The sequence below is a fragment of the Artemia franciscana genome, chromosome 4 (genome assembly GCF_032884065.1).
Source record: "Artemia franciscana chromosome 4, ASM3288406v1, whole genome shotgun sequence".
Lineage (NCBI taxonomy): Eukaryota > Metazoa > Arthropoda > Branchiopoda > Anostraca > Artemiidae > Artemia > Artemia franciscana.
This window is the reverse complement of record NC_088866.1, coordinates 1082562-1109519: the sequence shown is the minus strand read 5'-3', so window position 1 is coordinate 1109519 and position 26958 is coordinate 1082562. Positions and strand designations below refer to the sequence as shown.

The window sequence follows — 26958 nt, the reverse complement described above, 5'->3', positions numbered from 1 at the left end:
TGCCCTCCAATTTTATTGGTTACTTAAAAAAGCCGGTAAAACTTTTAGCTTTATTTACAAACATTTTTGTTGCTAATAATTATACGTAACTTGCAAATTAACTTGCGTAACGAACTTCTGTATTCGTATTTTTTTTATTATGTATATGTGTGGGTTCACCCTCTCATCAATACCTTGCTGTTTACACTAAAGTTCAAATCTTGATTGAATTCTTTATAAATGACCCCTGAACCACAAAAACTGTTTAATTAGAATAAATAGCTCTTTTGAAACTACGAAAAATACTTTGCTGAAAAGAGCAAGGTATTGAGGAGGGGACTAACCCCTCATATATGTAATAACTTCTGTTCATTTTAAGTTTTCAAGTTGCTCCTTACTTTCAGCTGAAAAAACTTGTATTTATTTAATTTCGCATTGTTGTTTTAAATAATGCTGGAAAATTCAGCAGCCCCTTCTTGGAAATTATCTACTCCCTGCTAAATTCCTCCATGGAAAGATCCTCTCACGTAACCCTACCCCCCCCTCCACAACCAGATAAAATGACACCTGAAAACGTCATTATGCTTCGTCAATAACCGATACAATAAACAATGGGCAAAGTTGATAATTTCAGCCCTTCTCCCGGGGACTGTGAGGGACTAAGTCGCCCTCGTAGACATATTTATCAGATTTTCAACTATGTTCAACAAAATGCCCATGTTAAAATCTTGATCCGGTGACTTTGGGAAAAAAATGAGCGTGGTAGGGGCCTAGTTGCCCTCTAATTTTTTTGGTCACTTAAGAAGGGTGCTAAAACTTTTAATTCTCGTTCAAATGAGCAATATTTCGACATACTGTTAGCACTGGGTCGATACGATCATCCCAGGAGAAATAAAACAAAAACAAACAAACGTGCATCCGTGATCTTTCTGCTGGCGAAAAATGCAAAATTCCACAAAACCTTCCACAGCTTGAAACCTTTACATTCGGGTTCTCTGATACGCTGAATGTTATGGTGGAATTTTCATTACGATTCTATGACATTTAGGGGGTGTTTCTCCCTTTTTTCTATACCAGTATATGCATCAAAAGAACACGATTCTTTTGATGCATATATTGGTATAAAAAAATTCTTAGAGTTTTGGTTACTATTGAGCCGGGTCGCTCCTTACTGCAGTTCGTATCCACAAACTGTTTTATGATATTATTATGAAATTGTGGTTAATTCTTGCTCCCTTTGCAATTTTTTTCAACTATGGCTTCGATGTCTCCATTAAAGAACAAACTTACCATACAAAAAAAAATGTAAAACTATGTAACTATGTTTATTACAGCTATAGCAACAATTATAGATAGTCAACAGGTAATTTAACAGGCGGAAATTCCAAGATTCACCGGAGTACATGTCAAAGTAATTGATCTGAACTGTGTAGTCGTGATGATGCTGGAGACTGCTGTCAGGGTTTGGGTAACTGTATGAATCAAGCTTAAGCCTAATCTCGCCTGCTTTTCACTTAATTCCTGCGAACTTTCAATTTCTGCAGCTATATCTTGATCTGCTCTGTAAAAAAAGACACAGTAAATAATCAAAAGGATAAGATTTTGAAAAACGTTTATTGATGATTCTTATCTAAAATAGTACATAATCTATAGTTTAAGTCCAAGAAATAAACAAAAAACAATAAATAATGAAAAAACAAGACTGAAAAAATGTTATAAACTTGATCAAAACTTTAATGATAATAAAAAATATTTCTTCCAATTGAGAAATCTAACAGAATGTCATTAATTAGATGATCATTAATTAGATGATCATTAAAGAGATGAATATGCACTAATGTGTTTATTGTTTCATTATTTATTGTTTGGGTTTAAACTCCAAGGTCCGACGGCGTGTAATAGAAGATATACTAGACCTACGTTGCCTGGGCAACGTGAAGTGTTGCGGCAATCTTTGTCCGGCTTTGCCGATTAAAGTGTTGCGAGAGCAACACTTTGGTTTTGTTTCTTCGCTATCGGTTAAATGCTGAAGTTGTCAAAACTATCAAAGCTTTCAAAACGGCATATTCAAAGAAGAACACAATCAGTAATCACATGATCAAATTCTTCAGCGTTGAAAAAACAACAGCAAAAGAATATCGGAAAAAGGGACTAAATTGAGTTTGCAGCCAGTTGAACTTTATCCTTTTCAATCGTAGACATCGTGACGGATGGAAACTTGGAACATTATCTTATATAATCTAGTTGGTATTATAAAGCTATCCGTAACTTTTCAGGATCAAATACCATAGATGTGCACCAATTTGCACAAATTTGTAGCCCCTCATGAACCTCCTCTAGCAACCCATTCTTGCTTACAAGTCCCTCTTCCGTGAGAGACAAAGAATAACACAATCAGTAATCAGATGATCAAAGGCTATTCCTCAGGGTTGGAAAAAAAAAAATATTGGAAGAAGGGACTAAATTGACTTTGCAGCCAGTTGAACTTTATCCTTTGCACACCATAGGCTCTGGCTCGAGGACAAGCAAAAACCATCCTTTTTGGCCCCAGGCAAGAGTCGTACAGAGCTTTCCAAAATATAATGTCATATTCATCAATCCGGCCCGAGGTCCACACTAACAGCCGATTATTACTTACTAGGCCCCTAAATGTCACTTTGCAGCCGGTTGAACTTTATCCTTTTCAATCGTAGACATCGTGACGGATGGAAACTTGGAACATTATCTTATGTAATCTAGTTGGTATTATAAAGCTATCTGTAACTTTTCAGGATCAAAATACCATCAGGGACCCATAAATTTCCTGTAATGACTCGCCATCCAGGATCGCTTATTATTGGATGGCGAGTCATTACAGGAAATTTATGGGTCCCTGATTCCATAGATGTGCACCAATTTGCACAAATTTGTAGCCCCTCGTGAGCCTCCTCTAGCAACCGATTCTTACTTACAAGTCCCTCTCCCGGGATATACATCCAAGTTCACCGGAAACAAATAATGGGTACACCAACTAGCAAAAGTTCCAAACCCCTTGTCGCTGAAGTCATTGTAGCCTAACAGCCGATTATTACTTACAACTCCCCTACATGTCTTACAATCGGGAACCAAGTTGTTCTTACCATCAATTACACCAGAAACAGATAATAGGTACACCAATCAGCAAAAGTTGCAAACCCCTCATTGCCAAAGATGATTATAAGCTAATAATCGACTGTTGCTTGGAAGTCCCCTACATATCTCACAATTGGTATCGGCCTATTTTTGGTTCAAGTGTGTACCTTACCACTGAAGTTGTCAACCCCTTGAAACTTTCAAACTGGTGTATGTCATGAAGGAATTTTTGTAACAAAAAATGGATGACATATACTTTGATCAGCTCATCAAGGTCTATCGATTGTCATTGAAAAAAAAATTCTATCTGTCTTAGTTCAAAAGTTGACTTTTTTGCCGGAGGCCAACTTTCTAACACCACCACTTAGAAAGGAGCAAAGGATAAGCTCTAATTTCTTTAGCAATGAGAGAACTTTTAAAGTTTAAGAGGTATATCTGATACCATTTCTCTATTGCAATCCCAAGTAGAAAAAAAAGAATGGTAAAGTCAGCTGAAATCACGAACAGAAATGGCTAGAAACAATAGATGGCAGCACTTTCGGACCTGTGGGAAAATCGCACTTTTTTGTTTCTGTAAATTTTTCTATTTATCACTCAAAGAAGATATATTGGCTGTGGGGCCGGGGAACTACCGCATATATTTAACACTTATAGATTTTAGTCCATCTTCAATTTGAAACTGGTGCCTGCCTGCTTGCCTGCTAGAACGGAGCTTTCCACTCGAAAGCAGAAACATGGTTTGATGAAACGAAAGCTTGGCTGCACAACTTCAGATACTCCTCTCTGACATAGGCTATATAACTCCACTTCACTTCGCACACCATAGGCTCTGGCTCGAGGACAAGCAAAAACCATCCTTTTTGGCCCCAGGCAAGAGTTCTACGGAGCTTTCCAAAATGTAATGTCATATTCATCAATCCGGCCTGAGGTCCACACTTTCCGTAAAAACCGCACAGGTTAGACCCTTACCAGTTTCCAGGAATAAGCTGAGATCGGCGGCATAGGAAAAAAAAAACAAAAAAAAAACGGGACAAAACCAAAGTGTTGCTCTCGCAACACAATTACTCCGTATATGAAATGGATTGTTCCCTCCGCAATCCCTGCTCTTTACGCTAAAGCTTTTAATTGTTTTAAAAAGCAGAATTGTGGCAAAGAGTCAAACTTTAGCGTAAAGAGCGAGGGATTGCGGAGGGAACAATCCATTTCATATACGGAGTAATTTCTGTTCGTTTTAAGTTTTAATGTCGCTCCTTACTTTCAGTTAAAAAAACCTAGTTTTTTTTATGTAATTTCTGAACGTTTTTGAATTAATGCATGTTTGATTTTGACTCTCCACACGTAAACTATTCAAACGAAATTTGCATATTAATTCCTTTTTTGGCTAAATGGCTTTCTCTTAGTTTTGATCATACGATTTTGAAATATGGGATGGGGAAGGAGGCCTAGTTGCCATGCAATTTTTCGGTTACATAAAAAGGTAACTATTAATTTTAATTTTAACGAATTTTTTTATTAGCAAAAAATATACGTAACTTTAGAATTAACTTACGTAACAAACTTTTATATTCTTTAATTATTATTATGTATATGAGGGGGTTTGTACCCTCGTTAATACCTCGTTCTTTACACTAAATCGTAAGTTTTGTCCCAATTCTTTAAGAATGACCCCTGAATCAGAAAGGCCGTAGAATAAATAGTTGAAATTACTAAAAATACTTTAGCATAAAGAGCGAGGTATTTATCTCCTCCTAAATACCTCGCTCTTTATGCTAAAGTATTTTTAGAACCCCTCATATGCGTAATAATCTCTGTTTGTCTTAAGTTTCAATGCTACTTCTTCCTTTCATTTGAAAAAACGTTTTCATGTTTATTTTTCATTGTTTTCTTATAGTAATAATAGAGAATCCTGCGCCCTTTTCATTGAATTTTTCTTCCCCCATGACAGATTCCTCCAAGGAAAGATCCTCCAACATAGCCCCCTCTCCTCAGCCCCACCCCCAAACAAAATAAAATCCCCCTGAAAACGTCTGTACACTTCCCAATAACCATTACTATATGTAAACACTGGTCAAAGTTTGTAACTTGCAGCCCCTCCCCCAGGGATTCTGGGGGAGTAGGTCATCCCCAAAGACATAGTTATTATGGTTTTCGACTATGTTGAACAAAATGGCTATCTCAAAATTTTGATCCGTTGACTTTGGGAAAAAAATGAGCGTGGGAGGGGGCCTAGATGCCCTCTAATTTTTTTGGTCACTTAAAAAGGGCACTAGAACTTTTCATTTTCGTTAGAATGAGCCCTCTTGCGACATTCTAGGACCACTTGGTCGATACGATGACCCCTGGGAAAAAAAAACAAAAAAAAACAACAAATAAACACGCACCCGTGATTTGTCTTCTGGCAAAAAATACAAAATTCCACATTTTTGTAGATAGGAGCTTGAAACTTCTACAGTAGGGTTCTCTGATACGGTGAATCTGATGGTGTCATTTTCACTAGGATCCTACGACTTTTAGGGGGTGTTTCCTCCTATTTTCCTAAATAAGGCAAATTTTCTCAGGCTCGTAACTTTTGATGGGTAAGACTAAACTTGATGAAACTTATATATTTAAAATCAGCATTAAAATGCAATTCTTTTGATGTAGCTATTGATATCAAAATTCAATTTTTTAGAGTTTTGGTTACTATTGAGCCGGGTCGCTCCTTACTACAGTTCGTTACCACGAACTGTTTGATCAAGACTTCATTTTCAAATTGTTTCAACTTCTACAGTAGGGTTCTCTGATACGCTGAATCTGATGGTGTCATTTTCACTAAGATCCTACGACTTTTAGGGGGTGTTTCCTCCTATTTTCCTAAATAAGGCAAATTTTCTCAGGCTCGTAACTTTTGATGGGTAAGATTAAACTTGATGAAACTTATATATTTAAAATCAGCATTAAAATGCAATTCTTTTGATGTAGCTATTGATATCAAAATTCAATTTTTTTGAGTTTTGGTTACTATTGAGCCGGGTCGCTCCTTACTACAGTTCGTTACCACGAACTGTTTGATCAAGACTTCATTTTCAAATTGTTCTTTTCCTTCAATACGCTGACAACCTTCAGCTAGCTGCCGAAAGTGTGGATTTTTGCTGCTCCTTTTTATTGAGCTTTGAAATCTCTTATTAAAAATGTCTGCAACTGACTCACTTGACTCCTTACTTTTAAAAGGAAGTGCTTTTTTGTTGCTAAGGTTTTTACTTATTGAATCAGAGAATGAACTACTTTATTACCTTTTATCTGTTTTGAAGCCAATCCGAAGTTTGTTTTTCTATTTTCCCTAATTTTTCCACCATTCCCACATGTTTCGGAATAACCCTGTATTTTTTCAAACGCGCCAGATTTGACTGAACACTAATCGCTAGAAGTTCAATTCTACGTGAAATGTGTTGATCTTGTCATGTGATCTGTCTGATCCAATCAGGAGTTTTTGACTGCACTTAATTGTTTTGATAGTCTTTTCCTTTCAAGCCGTTGCGTTGAAAATCGGTTCAGTTTATTTTTTGGGCTTCATTGGGTGTGTACCAGCCAAACGAGGGAAACGGTTAAAAACGATAAAATGGAAATTCCGGTTCTTGATCAAGATTTCCGGGAGAGGAATGGCAGGGGAGATTTGACAGGCAACGAAAAGGGCTAAGAAGCCTTCAGAATAGCTTTAACAAAAAGGCAGCATGGGCTTGATATCAGAAATACATATATATATATATATATATATATATATATATATATATATATATATATATATATATATATATATATATATATATATATATATATATAGCTGTGTAAAATATATAGAATAAGTACTTGAAGTAATACTTGAAGTACTACTTAAGTAAAATTATGGCAAGTACTTAATAGTTGATACTTAAGTAAGAATTTGGAAAGTACTTATTACTTGATACTTAAGTAAAAAAAAACAATGAGTACTTAATACTTGATACTTAAGTAAAAATTTGGAGTACCTGTTGCAGCACTGCCTTGAAGCACATAGAAGTTGTCTTTAACATCCTGAAGCTGGATTTTGATAAATCTATCCGTAAACTCAAGTAGCTCAAATCGGATATTAAACCCAAGGTGGGAAAGTAAGGTATCAACATGGTCTTTAGCCCGTGATTTAGATTCACTTTTAATGTTCTATATAATAAAATTCCTTCTTCTATTCATGTTTTCTAACACAAGGACTTCACCCAAACCAGGCTCCTTTACAATTTGATTTCGTAATGCCGATATTTCCTGCTTGATACTAGATAATTAATTTTCTTGGGCCGTTCTTGCTAACTCTAGATCTTCCATGCTAGATTTTAGGGACTCTAAACCAGATTTAATGTTAACGATTTCCATTTTTATTTCTAAGACATCATTTTTAGTTGCTTCAACTATTTCAAGGATTTTATCTAACTTTGGGATATTATTAGTCGACTCCGTGGATCCTCTTGAATCCTCTAAATCACTTCGTCTTTATCGCTTCCCGCTTTTTTTAACCATATTTATTTTCAATAATGTTTATAATTTTAAAAAAACAGTCAAACGAACGCCCAAGATAATTCACATCCAATTTTGTACAGCGCTCGCAAAAATGATTCTATTACTCCGAATTCATTGAAAAAATATCAAAGAATTTACTTGTCAGAGTTAATCCAGCTGAAAATTGTATAGTACAAATACAGATGTTCACTGAATGAATGTTAGTTCAGTACTGAATGAGTGTAAGTGAATGTTAAATAAATATATAAAAATTTCAAATAGGGATAAAATCGTTTTAATAGACAGTGACAAATTTCACAAAAAGTACAAGGTATTTGGTCACATATACAGTAACCATAATCAGTAGTAATACTGGTCTTTGAAATTATTTTTGTTAAAAAAACTAATTATACGATATTTAGAATAGTTGGTAAGCAGCCTAGTGCTGACGGAGAGATATTTTTAATGGTAGGCTTTGTCACAGGTGTATGAAGTCCGTTATTTGGGTTTCCAGCTGGATTGTAATTTATCTTGTAGGCCCCATAGTGATCTTGTTGCAGCTAAAGCTGCTAGAAGTCTGGGAATTCTGCACCGATTAAAGCATGTTTTACCATATCAGTTTGTCTACTAGTGTACCATACTATTAGTACGTTATGTGGATAAAGGATGACAGATCGGCGAAGATTAATCTTTTTCATCCAATAGTCTAGGGCTAAACAGAAAGCAGGTCGTCCAGGTTTGGGGTGGGAGGATGCCATAAAAAAGAATTAGAGGAAATGGGAACTTCCTGGGATGGTGTAAAGAAGGAGTTTCTGAATAGATCGGGATAAAGGAGGATCATGCGTAGCTGGAGTGACCTAAGGGAGGTTGATGTTGCGGTGAGCTGTTAGTAGTAGAAGTCTACCTCATATCTTGGCTACTCTGTGCACACCTTGTTTGATGGAAATATAAAGTTGTTCATGAGCCGATAAAACTAAATTGTGCGTTCGATTTTTAAATGAAAATCCCGAAAAGTTACATATAACTCAAGAAAATCTTTTAATAGTAGATATAAACTTTAATGACCCTGCACAACTTGAACTGGTGAAAACTGCTCATAAGAGGTGAGCGCAGCTTCTATTTGCTTTATGCGAGGTGAGATAACTGGCTTTCTTCAAAAATTCACAACACATCAGGTGTTCATAATTGTAAGGCAGTATAGAGAAATTTTTACAAGGTGTGTGCAAGTTCTTGAGGATTAAAAATATATTTACGATGCGTGTTTGATATAATACCACGTAAATTATAGGCATTAGATTTTAAAATCTAATTTAATTTTTCTATGACTTTTAGGGGGCGTTTCCCCCTATTTTCTAAAATAACGCAAATTTTCTCAGGCTCGTAACTTTTGATGGGTAAGACTAAACTTGATGAAACTTATATATTTAAAACAAGCATTAAAATGCGATTCTTTTGATGTAGCTATTGGTATCAAAATTCCATTTTTTAGAGTTTTGGTTACTATTGAGCCGGGTCGCTCCTTACTACAGTTCGTTACCACGAACTGTTTGATAAAAATAAAATTTCCGAAATAATTATAGCCATTAGATTATTTATTTGAAATCTAGCCGTCCTAAAAGATTAAGCATATTCAAACGAAATTTTGGTTGAGGAGTATATATAAATTTTAATTAGCATAAACACATTAACAAGAACCAAATACCGCACCAACTCTTGTCATAGCGACATTATTTAACGATAAAAATAAAACATGGATTATAAACAAATTAAAAATTAATTCACTAAATATGGTTAAAGCACAGACATACATATAATTATGTATGTAAAACTAGAGCATGATTTCAATCATTCAGTGAAGAATTGAGTTTTGAGTTTCCGATTTTGCTTGTCGCTTTATTTGGAAATCTTTCGATTTCCAAATTAAGCGAGGTTAACTTTTCTAATCAATGGATGATTCCGATAACTAGGTGATACCCGAAGCAAATATTTTACTGAACTGAAAGAAAAAGTACCAGACTTTCAGACAATCAGTTCTAGTAAACAGCCTCCAAAATGGAGAAATATTCAATGTGTGTGACAGTGTTACAGCATTGAAAAAGTAGCCAATGATAAAAGGTTGAATTGAAATTTTGCTGATGCATAAGAAGCAGATATGCGTTGTATGAGATGGTTTAGGAGCAGGGTCGGGTGTGGCGTACCGAGAAACCAGTGGGAATACCGAGATAAATGAGGTTGTAAATAGCTCTAACTAATGTATCACTAATTGCTATAAATGACGGTGGCTCACCTTTGAAGTTACAAAGCACTGCTTTGGCCTTATCATGAATTAAACGAATACTAAGTTTTAGATACTCTGGTTGAAGTGTGAAAAAGATCCCATTTATTCTTAGGAAGCTGAAACTGAGAACGGCTGAGATGGAGAACGTCATCGGCATTACGAATTAGAGACATATTCAATGAAGATAAACAACAAAATACAAGTAGAACAATAGAGAAATTAAAACTAGCACTTTTAAAAAAAAAATTCCTAAAAGCATCCTTAGGAATTAAAAATTCCTAGCATCATCACTTCAGGGAAGTTACACTGCTTGAAGTTCTCACTGGTGAATGATCGACGAAACCGTCATCCCCACTTATAATTCAACCTAGGTAAGTGAGGCTGTCACTGAGAATTGTATTTTTACACATAAATTATTAATGATTCTATCGCTAGTAGTCTAGTATGTAGTTCAGCAGAGGGAAAAAACTACGCTGGATTAGTGCGGTATAGAACAGAAATTAGACAGAAGAAAAGTACACAATATGATTGCCCATCTTATGCTCTTTATAACTGCCTTATAAATGAAGTAATTATTACCATTTTAATTCTGCCTTAGACTAGACTTTTTAATAGGGCCAGGTTAATTACTAGGCTATATTAGCAAGATTACTGATTTTAAGCGTTTTAAAAGCAATTTTAAGTCGAAATTTGAACCATTTTTTTCATGAGATATAAACATGAAATTAGAGAAAATCCAAAAGATAAACAAACTATTGTACACAGATTAATATTATACCTGGCCCTTTGAGGGGAGTGGTGCTCGGGCAATGGCCATGCTAGTGATTATATCATATTGCAAGAGCATTAATTTGAGATGAGATGATGTTTTTCTTCTTTTTTCTCTGTGATTCCGGTAGTATAAGCAAAATTAGCCAGAAAGGCCCTACATTAGCATATACCCCTGTGCATTTACATGCAATTATTTAGAATGAACTTACCTCAAGAAACACAAAATAATGCCTCTGGAACAATTCAGCCTATGCATAAAGTGATTCCTTCTAGATGTTAAATATAAAAAAAAAATCAGATAAAAGTAAAACATTAAACCTTTAAACGAACAGAAATTATTCTATGTATTAAGGATGCTACGTGCACATCTCATATAGTCGACTTTTTACCAACAATCGTTCCATGCAGTTTTTTCCTGCCGAAAAAGCTAAAAACTACCCTAAAAGACAAATTTATATGGACTTCACCGTAATACAAACCCCTTAGCTATTTAGGGAATGACTGATAAGGTTCTTTACTTACTTGTCAAGCGCAACAGCTGCGGTCCTGTCTTCTTTAGCTGCAATAGCCGATGGTAACAAAATCTCTTTTAATGATTCATCAAATGGATTTTCAAAAGACCAGCGTCTCTTTCTGCAAGCACGTGCAGAATTGACAAAGATTGTATTTCCGCCAAGATATTGAGCAGAAGAGAATGTACCCGTTGAAAACACGGGTATAAGACCCGAAACAACTGTGTAGCACCACGTTTGTAGGCCCCCAGAGGTTGTGGTTGTTGTTATGATTAGGTTTGTAACTGTTTTCGTAACGAAAATAAATCTCTCTTGGCCATCCGGAGTTTCCGCCATTGTGCTTTCAATTTCCACTGCCAAACTTGGCGAAAAAGCTACGCTGAGTGATAATAGAATTGCCAACATCTAAAACATAATAAAAGAGAATCTTAAAATTGTATTTAGCAAAGAAAAAATCACCAGAATACCAAGTAACCCCATTAATTTTATCCATTGTTGCATTTATTTCCTATTAAATAAAAAACTAGTTTTTTTTAACTGAAAGTAAGGAGTGACATTAAAACTTAAAAGGAACAGAAATTACTCCTTATATGGAATGGGTCGTCCCCTCCGCAGTCCCTCGCTGTTTACGCTAAAGCCTTTAATTGTTTTAAAAAGCAGAATTGTGGCAAAGAGTGAAACTTTAGCGTAAAGAGCGAGGGATTGCGGAGGGGACAACACATTTCATATACGGAGTAATTTCTGTTCGTTTTAAGTTTTAATGTCGCCCCTTACTTTCAGTTAAAAAAAACTAGTTTTTTTATGTAATTTCTGAACGTTTTTGAATTAATGCATGTTTGATTTTGGCTGTCCACACATAAATTATTGAAATGAAATTTAAATATTAATTCCTTTTTGGCTAAATGGCTTTCGCTTAGTTTTGATCAGACGATTTTGAGAAATAAGGGGTGGGGAAGGAGCCCTAGTTGCCCTGAAATTTTTCGGTTACATAAAAATGCAACTATAAATTTAATTTTTAACAAATGTTTTTATTAGTAAAAAATATACATAACTTAAGAATTAACTTACGTACCAAACTTTTATATTCTTAAATTTTTATTATGTATATGAGGGGGTTTGTACCCTCCTTAATACCTCGCTCTTTCACTAAATCGTAAGTTTTGTCCCAATTCTTTAAGAATGATCCCTCAAGGTTCTTTTATTATAACCAATATATACAAAATATTAGGTAACTCAAGGCTGAGAGTATAGCTCGAATGCAATTGAGCTACCTTTAAGCAACACTAAATATGCACAAAAATTAAAAATAAAAAGTTCTCTTAACCAATCTTGGCAGAAATAAATAGAAAACAAATCCCGTGCCGTACGATACCATTTCCATCCTCCGCGCACCATTTTGAGACACAATTAAAATTACAACTTAAAACCAAGTGAGTCATAAGACATCTTGAGGCCTCATGGGCGAACCCCGGAGACCAAAAAAAAACTAAACATTTTTTCATATTATTTAGATTTATAACTTTCAATCAGCACTCTTTTCAACTTCCGTCTTATTGCATCTATGCTTATATTCAAATCAATCTCATTTTTCAATCTATCCCAATGTAGAGGAATCAAATACCTCAGGCAAAAACGCGACCTCTCTGTAACTACCTTAGGAGTCCACAGATTATATTTACCACGGGTTTCAACTTGTGAAGATGAAGGAGAAGAAATAAGACCCATCGATGCAAAATATCTGGGGAGCTTTTCTCGTTCAAGCTTAATCTTAAACATAACACTTGAAAATTGGATACTTTGCCGAACAGGAAGAATATTATGAAGTGCAAAAGGGTCTCTGTTGTGGATTTTAAGGGGAAGTTTGATGGCGATGGCAGAAAAGGTTTAAGGATACGAACTGCTTTATTTTGGATAATCTTTAAAGGGGTAACATTACTTTTAAAAGTGTTCAAAAAAATAATAGATGCATAATCAAAATGGGATTGCACAAGGGAAAAGTAAAGGGATTTAAGAGCGCAAAATGGAAGAAGGTTTTTCAGTCTGCACATTGTACCAACTCCACGAGCAGACTTTGCTCTAACCTGATTAATTTGCTCTTTCCATGATAAATTCTCATCAAATACAACTCCCAAATATCTTATCGATACAACCCTTTCAATAACAGACTCAGGTTCATTCGCAGAAAGGGAAACTGATTCTATATCTGGAAACTTATGACCCGCTCTACTGTAAACAACAAACTTCGTCTTCTTTCTGTTCAGAAGTAGTCTATTATCAGAGAGCCAAGTAGACAATCTATTGTATGTGGATGTTAAATTGACCACTAGCTCTTCACAAGATTTACCAGAAACGGTTCCTGCAGTGTCGTCAGCAAACTGAGTGTCTATAGAAGAAACTCCAGTAGCTGAGCACAAATCATTAATATAAACTAGGAAAAGCAGAGGTCCTAATACGGATCCCTGGGGAACACCAACCTTATCTGACTGCTGTAAAGAATCAGATCTAACATCGTTATATATAAGTATCTGCTGCCTCCCATGAAGATACGATTCAGGTAACCTAAGGCAATTACCAAGAATACGAGCATTCGAAAGCTTATACAAAAGAATTTGATGAGAAATGGAATCAATAGCTTTCTGTATGTCTAAAAATATAGTTGCAGGCGTTTCGCCACGGTCAAGGCAATCATTAATATGTTGGACAATAATAGACATAGGATGATCAGTGCAGTGCTCTTTTCTAAATCCAAATTGAAGTTTAGAAATGTAATCAAATTTCTCAAAAAAAGAATAAATTCTGTTATACAGTGCTTGCTCTACAACCTTCGAAAAAGCAGAGAGTATCGATATAGGACGATAATTAGCAGGAAGCCTCGGATCATCACCTTTATGTAGGGCCACAATTCTTGCTGATTTAAATGTTGAAGGAAAAACACCAGTTACAAATATAAGATTAATAATGTGGCATAACACCGGTGATATAACTGGGAATATTTCTTTGACTAAATTAGTCGAAGATCCATCAAGGGCTTCAGATGAACCGTTCTTCATTTTAGATATGATGTGTTTTAGTTCAATTTCAGTGACCGGGGAAAGGAAATTGCTTTTATCAGAGGGAGGGGGCATGTGGGCTTTTATAGAGGGAGGGGGCTAGAAAACTAAAAAGAAGATTATACGCAAAAAACGAGATTGTAGAACCCAACATGTATACAACACTGTGACGGAAGTGGCAAGAAAATCAATCAAAATTTCTATCACAATACTAATAATAATCACAAAGGGACAGCAAAAATTAGCCCATCACTGTTTCCCAGGGTGATGAGGCCGTGGATTTGGATTCAAGCCAAAGCTTCGGACCCTTCTGTTTAACACGCGTGAACTTTGCGGAATATGATTCACGTAAATCCTTTGCTTTCGCAAGAAGTTCATTTCGAGTAGCTTTTAGCTTGGGGGGAAGATCCATGCACACACGAATGCCGCTCCCCTTCAATTTACGAACTGAGTTGAGAATCCTCTGAATGTTCTGTTCGTTTACAACCGAGAAAAATACAGGTGCCGGACGAGGCCTTCGATTAGTAACGTTAACGTGGCCTGACAGACGAGACGGAGCATTCGAACCACCGAGCATGCAGTAGCACTTCGTAATCTGAATGGGGTCGGTTATCTCCATTGTAACAGATAAAAAATATTTCACATTTTCCTCAACTGTTTGAGACGGCCGCTCAGTAGGCATGCCATGAATTAATAAATTCAATTTGCGGCCTTAACATCACTTTCCAGTACCTGATTCTCCAGTTGGTCACACCTTAATTTTTGATCCTCCGACTCCTTTTCCAGTTGCCCAATTTTTATATCTCGATCGAAGGCATACTTTTTTAGCGTAGCTATTTCCCCCGTAAGGGACTGAATGGACTTGTTGATGTCTTTTTGAGAACGGATTACAGCATCAAGTTTTTCCGTTAAAATCTTCACTGCTTCATCAAAGTTCTTTTGTGATACTGCCATAATGATTGCAATAAAGCCACTTCCTTATTGATTTAATGCAGCATGTAATCAAGCACAGGTAAACAGTAAATCTCCGGGCGAGCCAAAACCGGTTAGCTATTTCACTTTGCAATGCGACCTAGATTGAACTAGACCTACGTTGCCTGGGCAACGTGAAGTGTTGCGGCAACCTTTGTCCGGCTTTGCCGATTAAAGTGTTGCGAGAGCAACACTTTGGTTTTGTTTCTTCGCTATCGGTTAAATGCTGAAGTTGTCAAAACTATCAAAGCTTTCAAAACGGCATATTCAAAGAAGAACACAATCAGTAATCACATGATCAAATTCTTCAGCGTTGAAAAAACAACAGCAAAAGAATATCGGAAAAAGGGACTAAATTGAGTTTGCAGCCAGTTGAACTTTATCCTTTTCAATCGTAGACATCGTGACGGATGGAAACTTGGAACATTATCTTATATAATCTAGTTGGCATTATAAAGCTATCCGTAACTTTTCAGGATCAAATACCATAGATGTGCACCAATTTGCACAAATTTGTAGCCCCTCATGAACCTCCTCTAGCAACCCATTCTTGCTTACAAGTCCCTCTTTCGTGAGAGACAAAGAATAACACAATCAGTAATCAGATGATCAAAGGCTATTCCTCAGGGTTGAAAAAAAAAAATATTGGAAGAAGGGACTAAATTGACTTTGCAGCCAGTTGAACTTTATCCTTTGCACACCATAGGCTCTGGCTCGAGGACAAGCAAAAACCATCCTTTTTGGCCCCAGGCAAGAGTCGTACGGAGCTTTCCAAAATATAATGTCATATTCATCAATCCGACCCGAGGTCCACACTAACAGCCGATTATTACTTACTAGGCCCCTAAATGTCACTTTGCAGCCGGTTGAACTTTATCCTTTTCAATCGTAGACATCGTGACGGATGGAAACTTGGAACATTATCTTATGTAATCTAGTTGGTATTATAAAGCTATCTGTAACTTTTCAGGATCAAAATACCATCAGGGACCCATAAATTTCCTGTAATGACTCGCCATCCAGGATCGCTTATTATTGGATGGCGAGTCATTACAGGAAATTTATGGGTCCCTGATTCCATAGATGTGTACCAATTTGCACAAAATTGTAGCCCCTCGTGAGCCTCCTCTAGCAACTGATTCTTACTTACAAGTCCCTTTCCCGGGATATACATCCAAGTTCACCGGAAACAAATAATGGGTACACCAACTAGCAAAAGTTCCAAACCCCTTGTCGCTGAAGTCATTGTAGCCTAACAGCCGATTATTACTTACAACTCCCTTACATGTCTTACAATCGGGAACCAAGTTGTTCTTACCATCAATTACACCAGAAACAGATAATAGGTACACCAATCAGCAAAAGTTGCAAACTCCTCATTGCCAAAGATGATTATAAGCTAATAATCGACTGTTGCTTGGAAGTCCCCTACATATCTCACAATTGGTATCGGCCTATTTTTGGTTCAAGTGTGTACCTTATCACTGAAGTTGTCAACCCCTTGAAACTTTCAAACTGGTGTATGTCATGAAGGAATTTTTGTAACAAAAAATGGATGACATATACTTTGATCAGCTCATCAAGGTCTATCGATTGTCATTGAAAAAAAAATTCTATCTGTCTTAGTTCAAAAGTTGACTTTTTTGCCGGAGGCCAACTTTCTAACACCACCACTTAGAAAGGAGCAAAGGATAAGCTCTAATTTCTTTAGCAATGAGAGAACTTTTAAAGTTTAAGAGGTATATCTGATACCATTTCTCTATTGCAATCCCAAGTAGAAAAAAAAGAATGGTAAAGTCAGCTGAAATCACGAACAGAAATGGCTAGAAACAATAGATGGCAGCACTTTCGGACCTGTGGGAAAATCGCACTTTTTTGTTTCTGTAAATTTTTCTATTTATCACTCAAAGAAGATATATTGGCTGTGGGGCCGGGGAACTACCGCATATATTTAACACTTATAGATTTTAGTCCATCTTCAATTTGAAACTGGTGCCTGCCTGCTTGCCTGCTAGAACGGAGCTTTCCACTCGAAAGCAGAAACATGGTTTGATGAAACGAGAGCTTGGCTGTACAACTTCAGATACTCCTCTCTGACATAGGCTATACAACTCCACTTCACTTCGCACACCATAGGCTCTGGCTCGAGGACAAGCAAAAACCATCCTTTTTGGCCCCAGGCAAGAGTTCTACGGAGCTTTCCAAAATGTAATGTCATATTCATCAATCCGGCCTGAGGCCCACACTTTCCGTAAAAACCGCACAGGTTAGACCCTTACCAGTTTCCAGGAATAAGCTGAGATCGGCGGCATAGGAAAAAAACAAAACAAAAAAAAACGGGACAAAACCAAAGTGTTGCTCTCGCAACACAATTAAATATAAAAAACAAGTTTTTTTAAATGAAAGTAAGGAGCGACATTAAAACTTAAAACGAACAGAAATTACTCCGTATATGAAAGGGGCTTTTCCTCCTCAATGCTTCCCTCTGTACGCTAAAGTTTGACTCTTTCTCTTAGCTCTGCTTTTTAAAAAAGGAAAAAACTTTAGCGTAATGAGCGGAGCGTTGAGGAAGAAAAGCCCCTTTCATATACGGAGTAATTTCTATTCGTTTTAAGTTTTAATGTCACTCCTTACTTTCATTTAAAAAAAAACTCGTTTTTTTTATTTAATTTCTGGACGTTTTTTAATTCATGCATGTTTTGATCTTGGCTCTCCGCACATGAATAATTAAAACGAAACTTGCATATTAATTTTCTTTTTGGCTAAATGGCTTTCTCATAGTTTTAATCGGAAGATTTTGAGAAAAAAGGAGAGAGGGAGGAAGCCTAGCTGCCCTCTATTTTTTGATTAATTAAAGAGGCAATTTGAACTTTTAAATATTTTTTTGATGTAGCTATTGGTATCAAAATTCCATTTTTTAGAGTTTTGGTTACTATTGAGCCGGGTCGCTCCTTACTACAGTTCGTTACCACGAACTCTTTGATAAAATCCAGTCAAACCAGTCCAATTAGTTTTATCCTTTTTAGACTAAATGGTCTTCACACCACGAACACTAATGAAAGACTGACTTTTCATTTATTCTACGGCCCTGAATCAGAAAGGCCGTAGAATAAATAGTTGAAATTACTAAAAATACTATAGCATAAAGAGCGAGGTATGTAGCTCCTCCTAAATACCTCGCTCTTTATGCTAAAGTATTTTAGAACCCCTCATATGCGTAATAATCTCTGTTTGTTTTAAGTTTCAATACTACTCCTTACTTTCAATTGAAAAAACTTTTCCATGTTTATTTTTTCATTGCTTTTTTTTATAGTAATTTTAGAAAATCTTGCGCCCTTTTCATTGAATTTCTGTTCCCCTATGACATATTTCTCCAAGGAAAGATCCTCCCACATAGCCCCCTCCCCTCAAACCCACATAACAAACATAACAGGCCCGACAATTATATCAGAAGAACTTATTTTCGGAATTAAATATTTAAATATCTATTGTTCAAACCTAGATCGAATCTTCTGTATAAAATTTTCGGGTCACTGAAAATAAAAATATGGTTAAGCTCAGTCGGATTTTAGTTTAAGTTTTTCAACGTAGTTAGAAATAAATTTTTTTGTCATGCCATTTTTTACAAGTAGACTCTAAATAGCTCTGTGCATTAAGGTCGGGAGTAGGAGAATGGGAAAACAGAAAATACACAAAAACTAAATTTAGAAAAGAAAATAAGTAAAAAAAAAAATATTTTTTCTTGTTAGTCAAAAGATATTAATCAACAAAATATCCTCTTATTATCTTATTATCCTCTAATATCCTCTTATATCCAGAAGCCAAATTTATTAGCCACATTTACAAAATTTAACGTCAAATAATTTCATCTTCCAAGGATTCTTCCAACAAAAACACAATTCGAATGTTTACTTTGTATATAATTCAATCCAAAGACAATTATTCAACTAAAGGTAAGGAGCAACAGTTAAGCTTAAGAAGAAAGAAATTATTGTTTATATGACGGAGGCTACCTTTTACTCAATACCTAGCTTTGTATTCTTAAGTTTGACTTTTTGTTCCAATTCTTTAAGAACAAATCTTAAAACACAAAGGTTATTTAATTAAAATAAGGCGTTTTTTGGTCGTATAAACTTTGGAGCAGGCTCATTTGATTTCAAATAGAAAGTTTAAGTTCCCTTTTTCAAAATTGTTCAAATTGTTTTAAAATGGTTCAAAATTGATAGGAGGGCAAGTAGACCCCCATCATCCTGTTTTCCCCAAATGCATACGATCGAAAGACTGAGATAGCCATTTTGTTCAAAATGGTCCAAAGTCATATAACAATGCCTCCTTGGTTTTCAAAAACCCAGAACCAAGTGAAAAGGGTTTTTAGCTATGCTCAGGTGACATGTAAGGTTTAAAAGGAAGAAGTGGCTGAATAAACTCTAGATGAGGCTCATTTGGTCGAGAATTGAAAGTTCTATTCCATTTTTGAAGAGTTAAAAGTAAACAAATGGCAGCCAGCCCCCCCCCCACACCAGTTTTACTTAAATTCGTCCTTTAACAATTCTGAGACAGGCATTTTGTTCAAAGTAGTCCAAAGGTCAAATGACTATGCATCCCGGGTTTGAGACCCCCTCTCCAGGACCTGGAGAAAGGGGTGTTTGTTATGAAAGCTTCAAATTGTTACTATGAAACTTTATTTACTTTGATTTACTCATTTAAATGTTAACTTTGATTTATAGCAAGGACCATAATGTATGCAAGTTGCTTATTGTTAGTTTGAAACTTCGTTTACTTTGATATCTTATTACTTTGTTCAATGTAACATGAATCCATAAGGGTAAACCGTTTTGGTATTGTTTATTATTTTTCCCCAGTGGCACTTCATATCGCCCCTTAGGTCTTATAAGGTTCTTATTGAATAGGTGATCGTAAGGACGTTTTGGGAAGTTCTGGAATATTTAAACTCTAGTTTCCTTTTTAAGAGTCAAAAGTTGTTGGAGGGGGACTAATCCTCCCATCCAATCCTATTTTACCCAAATACATTCGATCAAACTTTTAAGATAGATATTTTCTTCAAAATAGTCCAATTATCATATAATAATGCCTCTAGGGTAGACACCCCTAAGGTTTTTATAGAAGGCGTGGTCGTATAAGCCTTGCAGGAGGCTCATTAACTGGAAACTGAAAGTTCTAGTTCCCTTCCCACGAGTCAAAAGTGATTAGAGCGAAATTAGTCCCCACCCGCCCTCTTCTTCCCAAATGAATCCGATCGAGATTTTGAGATAGCCATGTTTTTCAAAACAGTCCCTAGATCCTATAATAATGCCTCTGGGGTTCACACAGCACCCCAGGGTCTGGGGGCAAGAGGTATATATTAAATCCATGGGGCATATAAGGTTTTTATGGAAGGATGCGTCGTAAAAACTTTGTAGGAGGTTCATTTGATTGGAAACTAAAAGTTCTAGCTCTCTTTTTAAGAATTAAAAGTGATTCTAGGGCAGCTAGCCCCACCCCAAGCGGTCTTTTCTCAGAAACATAATATCCAAATTTTTAATAGCTATCAAGTTCAAAACAGTCCAAAGGCCAAACATCTGAGCTTATGAGTTGAACCCCTCCCAGGTCCAGGGGGAAGGGCTGTAAGTTTTGCAAGTTGCTTATTGTTACTTTGACACTTTTTTGACTTTGATACTCTAATCTAATTTACTAATCTACGGCGATTACTTTAATTACTTTCATGCTTTGTTTACTTTGATACTTTTTTACTTTCTTTACTTTTGTACTGTTGATCTAAAACTTTGATCTAAAAAAAAAAAAAAAATTTCAAGCTTCAAACGAATTAAAATTACTACTAAAGAATAAATGAAACTCAAAGCATACAAAAATTAAATAAACAATCTTCACTAACTAATTTATAGCAGGTACTAATACAAACGAATAAATAAATCTTGAAACGAGTAAAACTTAAATTGAATATGCAAATTAAGTGTAAAACAAACAAAAATCACTACAAACAAAAGTTTGGTTACTGCCCCCTTTTCTAACTGTAAAATCCTTAATATTGTCGAATAAGCCCAGAATACTGAGGGCTGGTCATCCTCCAATCTCTTTTCAACACACCCTCACCATACCTCAAAATTTTCAACCTAATACCCTCAGCCGTTTCTTAGATATACCTTTTTGGCAACCAGCAAGCACATAGTTTGTTTTGATTCTGCTCGGTATCCTTCTCACCATTTTCACACTCTCAAGTTTCACTTTCACACTCCAAGCTTTTTGGGAGATCCAGGGTCAAACCTGCCCTATTTCCACAATTAAATAAAAAAAAGCTATTCAACTGAAAATAAAGAGCAACATTAAAACGAACAGAAACTATTACGTATGTGAGAGGGTTTGCTCCCTGGCCCCCTCTATACGCTAAAGGTCAGATTTTGTTGCAGTTCTTTAAGAATGACCTCTGAATCACAAAGGCCGTTTAATTAAAATAAAGGGCTCTTTTGAAAGTGCTAAAAAAACCTTAGCGTAAAGAGTGAGGTATTAACGAGAGGAAGAACCCCCTCATATTCGCAATAATTTATGTTCTTTTTAAGTCTTAATGCTGCTCCTTACTTTTAGTCGAATAAATTTTTTAAATAATACAGAGAAATCCGGTGCCCCCTTCATCGAAAATCCCTTTCCCCACGAAAAATTCATCCATGGAACGGTTTTCCCACGTGAACCCCTCGTCAGACCCTCACACCAAAAAAAAAATGCCACTGAAAACGTCTGTATACTACCGAATAGCCAATACTATATGTAAACATTTGGCAAAGCTCATAACTTGTGGCGCTTCCGCCGCGGACTGTGGGAGAGTAAGCCATTCTCACATACGGAGTTATTAGACTTATCGACTATGTTGGACAAAATGGTTATCTCAAAATATTGATTGGGTGACTTTTGGAAACAATGATCATGGGAGGGGGCCTTGTTGCCCTTCAATTTTTCGGTCACTTAAAAAGGGCACTAGAGCTTTTAATTTTCATTCGAATGAGCCCTCTTGCGATATTCTAGGACCGCTAGGTCGATACTATCACCCCTTGGGAAAAACAAAAAACAAATAAACACGCACCCATGATTTTTCTCGGCAAAAATACCAAATTCCACTTTTCTGCCGATAGGAGCTTGAAATCTCTACAGTTGGCTCTTTGATATGTTAATCTGATGGTATCATTCTCGTTAAGATTCTTGCACTTCTATGGTTAGTTTCCCACTTTTTTCGAAAATAAGGCAAATTTTCTCAGGCTCCTTACTTTTGATGGGTAAAATTAAACTTGATGAGACTTATATATTTGAAATCAGCACAAAAATCTAATTCTTTTGGTGCATCTATTGGTCCGTTTTTTAGTTTCGGTTACTATTGAGCCGGATCGCTCCTTACTTACAGTTCGTTTTCACGAACTGTTTGATAAAAAAAACTTTTACGTTAACAATGGACAACTTACATAGCTTATAGACATAGTTCAGTGGGCTGTGGGGTTTTTAAACCCTGAATTATAGTTATTCGTAATTTTGAGACTATTTTCAATAAAATGACTATCTTGAAATTCTGATTGGATGTATTTGAGGGATGTATTAGAGTCCTCCAAAGTTCATACTACCGCATATAGAAAAATAAAATAAAATATATAATCATGGGCAGTTTATTAGTGGATGGGGAACAATGTATTTTCTTCTGACCAAGAGTTGTCGTGGAAATTTCGTATAGAGCTAAATCGATTAGAAATTACAATTTTTATTGTCCTTTTTAAGAGTCAAAAGTTATTATAGAACAACCATCCCCCCTCCCACAAACCCATCATTTCCTCAAACACAACAAATCAAAATTTGAGATGGCTATTTTGTTTATTACAGTTGAAATGCCCGGTAATTATGTCTTAGGGGATGTGAACACCTCCACCCACAGGCCCCAAAGCAAAGGCTGTAAGTTATGCTACTTGCCTATTAATAACATACAATATGTTTATGGATAGTGTTCTCGCATAAATGTGTGTGGGGGATAGAAGGGCTCATTTGTTTGAAAATTGGAAAATTGGAGCAAATAACCGTGGATTGTTAGTTTAATTTATGCTTACTGACATATATTCCTTAGAATTTTAATTTCTTACAGTTTAAAGTAAAATAGTGAAAGAATTTAAGGTTTTCTGAGGTTTTCTGAAAGGTTTTCAGTAAAGCACAAATTTTGTTCTGGTCTTGAGATGGCGTAGAGTTTATCAGCCCTACTTATATTAATTATAGCTCATTTTGAGTTTTTCTATGAGAATCCATAGCTTGGCTTGATCCTGCAACAATTATTAATCCTGCCATTAATCGCATTTTCTAATTTAAGTTTATACCTCATAAAGTTGGCCTGAAAAATAAACTTAATATCATCAAATAGTTCGTGGTAACAAACTGTAGTAAAGATCGACCCGGCTCAATAGTAACCGAAACTTTAAAAATTGGAATTTTTATACCAATAGTTGCATCAAAAGAATCAAATTCTAATGCTGATTTGAAATATAAAGGTTTCATCAAGTTTAGTCATACATATCAAAATTTACTATCCCGAGAAAATTTGCCTTATTTTAGAAAATAGGACGAAACACCCTCAAAAAGTCACAGCATCAGATTCAGCGTATTCAAAAACCCTACTGTAGAAGTTTCAATCTCCTATCTCCAAAAATGTGGAATTTCGTATTTTTTGCCAGAAGACAGATCACGGATGCATGTTTACTTGTTTTTTTTTCCCCAAGGGGTGAACTTATCGACCCGGAGGGGCTAAAATGTCGAGAGAGGGCTCACTCTAAAGTAAATTAAAACTCCTGGTGTCCTTTTTAAGGGCCCTAAGAAATCGAGGGCACAAAGGCCTCCTCCCAAGCTCATTTCTTCCCAAAGTCACCAGATCGAAATTTTGAGATAGCCATTCTGTTCAGCATAATCGAAAACCAAATAACTATGTATTTGAGGACGACTTGATCCCCCACAGTACACGGGGGAGGGGCGGCAAGTTACAAACTTTGACCATTGTTTACATATAGTAATGGCTAACGGGAATTGCACAGACGTTTTTAGGGGGTCGTTTTCGAGTTGGGGTGGGGATGGGTTGGGGGAGGATGTTACATTGGAGAATTTTTCCATCGAGGAATGTATCATGAGGAAAGAGAATTTCCATGAAGGGGCGCAAGATTTTCTAGTGTTATTAAAAAAAAAATGAGAAAATAAATAAAAAAAAGCTTTTTTTCAAATCGAAGTAAGGAGCAGTATTAAAACTTAAAACGAACAGAAAATATTATGCATATAAGAGGGTTCTTTCTCATCCGCAATACCTTGCTCTTTATGACAAAGTATTTTTAGTAATTGTAACTATTTTTTCTACGGCCCTTGTGATTCAGGGGTCATTCTTAAAGAATTGGGATGAAACTCAAGCGCTAGTGTAAAGAGTGAGGTATTGACGAGGGGGCGAATTTCCTCATATACTTAATAAAAACACACAAATATAGAAGTTAGTTACGTTAGTTAATTCGTAAGTTACGTTTATTTATTACTAATAAAAAATAATCTATCTGAATGCCAAAAGAATCTATCTCTGCTCTTTGACGACCCGGATATGCATACACTATGCATACTCTTTTTATTTATCAAACTAAAAAGCAGGATATACTGGGGAAACTTTCCATCGAGGAATTTGTCATGGGGGAAGAAAATTTCCATGAAGGGAGCACGGGATTTACTAGCATTATTAAAAAAAACAATAAAAAAATAAATATGGAAAAGTTTTTTCAGCTGGAAGTAAGGAGCAGCATTAAACCTTAAAACAAACATAAATTGCTACCCATTAAAGGGGCTCACCTCCTCCTAATACCTCGCTCTTTACGCTAAAGTATTTTAGTAATTTCAACTATTTATTCTACGGCCTTTGTGATTCAGTAATCATTCTTAATGAATTGGGACAAAATTTAAGCTTTAGTGTAAAGAGCGAGGTACTGACGTGGAGATGAACCCCGAATACAAAAGTTCTTTACGTAAGCTAATTTATAAGTTACGTATATCTATTACTAATAAAAAGATTCGTAAAAAGTTAAAAGGTCTAGTTGCCTTTTTAATTAGCCAAAAAATCGGAGGGCAACTAGGGTTTCTCCTCCGCTCTTTTCTTTTTATTAAATAAAAAAAACGAGTTTTTTTAACTGAAAGTAAGGAGCGACATTAAAACTTAAAACGCACAGAAATTACTTCGTATATGAAAGAGGCTGCTTCCTCATCAACACCCCGCTCTTTACGCTAAAGTTTGACTCTTTCTCTCAATTCTTCTTTTTAAAACAGTAAAAAACTTTAGCGTAAAGAGCGGGGTGTTGATGAGGAAGCAGCCTCTTTCATATACGAAGTAATTTCTGTGCGTTTTAAGTTTTAATGTCGCTCCTTACTTTCAGTTAAAAAAACTCGTTTTTTTTATTTAATTTCTGAACGTTTTTGAATCAATGCATGTTTTGATTTTGGCTCTCCGCAGAGGAATAATCAAAACGAAATTTTGCATATTTTTTTTTGGGGGGGGGGGCTAAATGGCTTTCTCATAATTTTGATCGAATGATTTTGAGAAAAAAAGAGCGGGGGCGAAGCCTAGTTGCCCTCCGATTTTTTGGTTAATTAAAAAGGCAACTAGAACTTTTAATTTTTTACGAATCTTTTTATTGGTAAAAGATTTACGTAACTTATAAATTAGCTTACGTCAAGAACTTTTGTATTCTCATGTTTTTATTACATATATGAGGGGATTCGCCCCATCGTCAGTACCTCGCTCTTTACACTAAAGCCTAAATTTTATCCCAATTCATTAAGAATGACCCCTGAATCACAAAAGCCGTAGAATGAATAGTTGAAATTACTAAAAATACTTTAGCGTAAAGAGCTAGGTATCATAAGGAGGTGAGCCCCTTATATGGGTAATAATTTCTGTTTGTTTTAAGTTTTATTGCTGTTCCTTACTTCCAGGTGAAAAAGCTTTTTCACATTTATTTTTTAATTTTTTTTTTAAATAATGCTAGTAAATCCTGCTCTTCCTTCATGGAAGTTTTCTTTTCCCATGACAAATTCTCGATGGAAAGTTCCCCCAGCATATCCCCCTCTTCTCAACCCCTCCCCCCAACCAAAAAAATCCTCCTGAAAACGCCTGTATACTTCCCAATAACCATTACTATATGTAAGCACAGGTCAAAGTTTGTAACTTATTGCCCCTCCCACGGGGACCGTGGAGGAGTAAGTCGTCCCCAAAGACATAGTTATAAGGTTTTTCGACTACGCTGAATAAAATGGCTATCTCAGAATTTTGATCTGTTGACTTTGTGAAAATAATTAGCGTGGGAGGGGGCCTAGGTGCCCTCCAATTTTTTTGGTCACTTAAAAAGGGCACTAGAACTTTTCTTTTCCGTTAGAATGAGCTCTCTTGCAACATTCTAGGACAACTGGGTCGATACGATCACCCCTGGGGAAAAAAAAACAAAAAAAAAAACAAAAAAACAAAAAAACAAAAAAACAAATAAACACGCATCCGTGATCTGCCTTCTGGCAAAAAATGCAAAATTCCACATTTTTGTAGATAGGAGCTTCTACAATAGGGAAATACAATAGCGAAAACTTCTACAATAGGGTTCTCTGATACGCTGAATCTGATGGTGTGATTTTCGTTAAGATTCTATGACTTTTAGGGGTTGTTTCCCCCTATTTTCTAAAATAACGCAAATTTTCTCAGGCTCGTAACTTTTGATGGGTAAGACTAAACTTG

The 26958-nt window shown here is 35.9% G+C and overlaps 1 protein-coding gene across 1 annotated transcript in view; it reads right to left on the bottom strand.

Moving 5' to 3' along the window:
- Positions 1–1285: 1285 nt before the first annotated feature.
- Positions 1286–26958, bottom strand: part of LOC136025827 (uncharacterized) — a 33019-nt gene continuing 7346 nt past the window's right edge. The window contains exons 2-3 of the mRNA XM_065701823.1: positions 11168–11562; positions 1286–1540 (exon numbers count right to left, since the gene is read on the bottom strand). Coding sequence (XP_065557895.1) covers positions 1348–1540; positions 11168–11562 — 588 coding nt within the window. The 3' untranslated portion in view covers positions 1286–1347. The remainder of the gene's footprint in view (positions 1541–11167; positions 11563–26958) is intronic.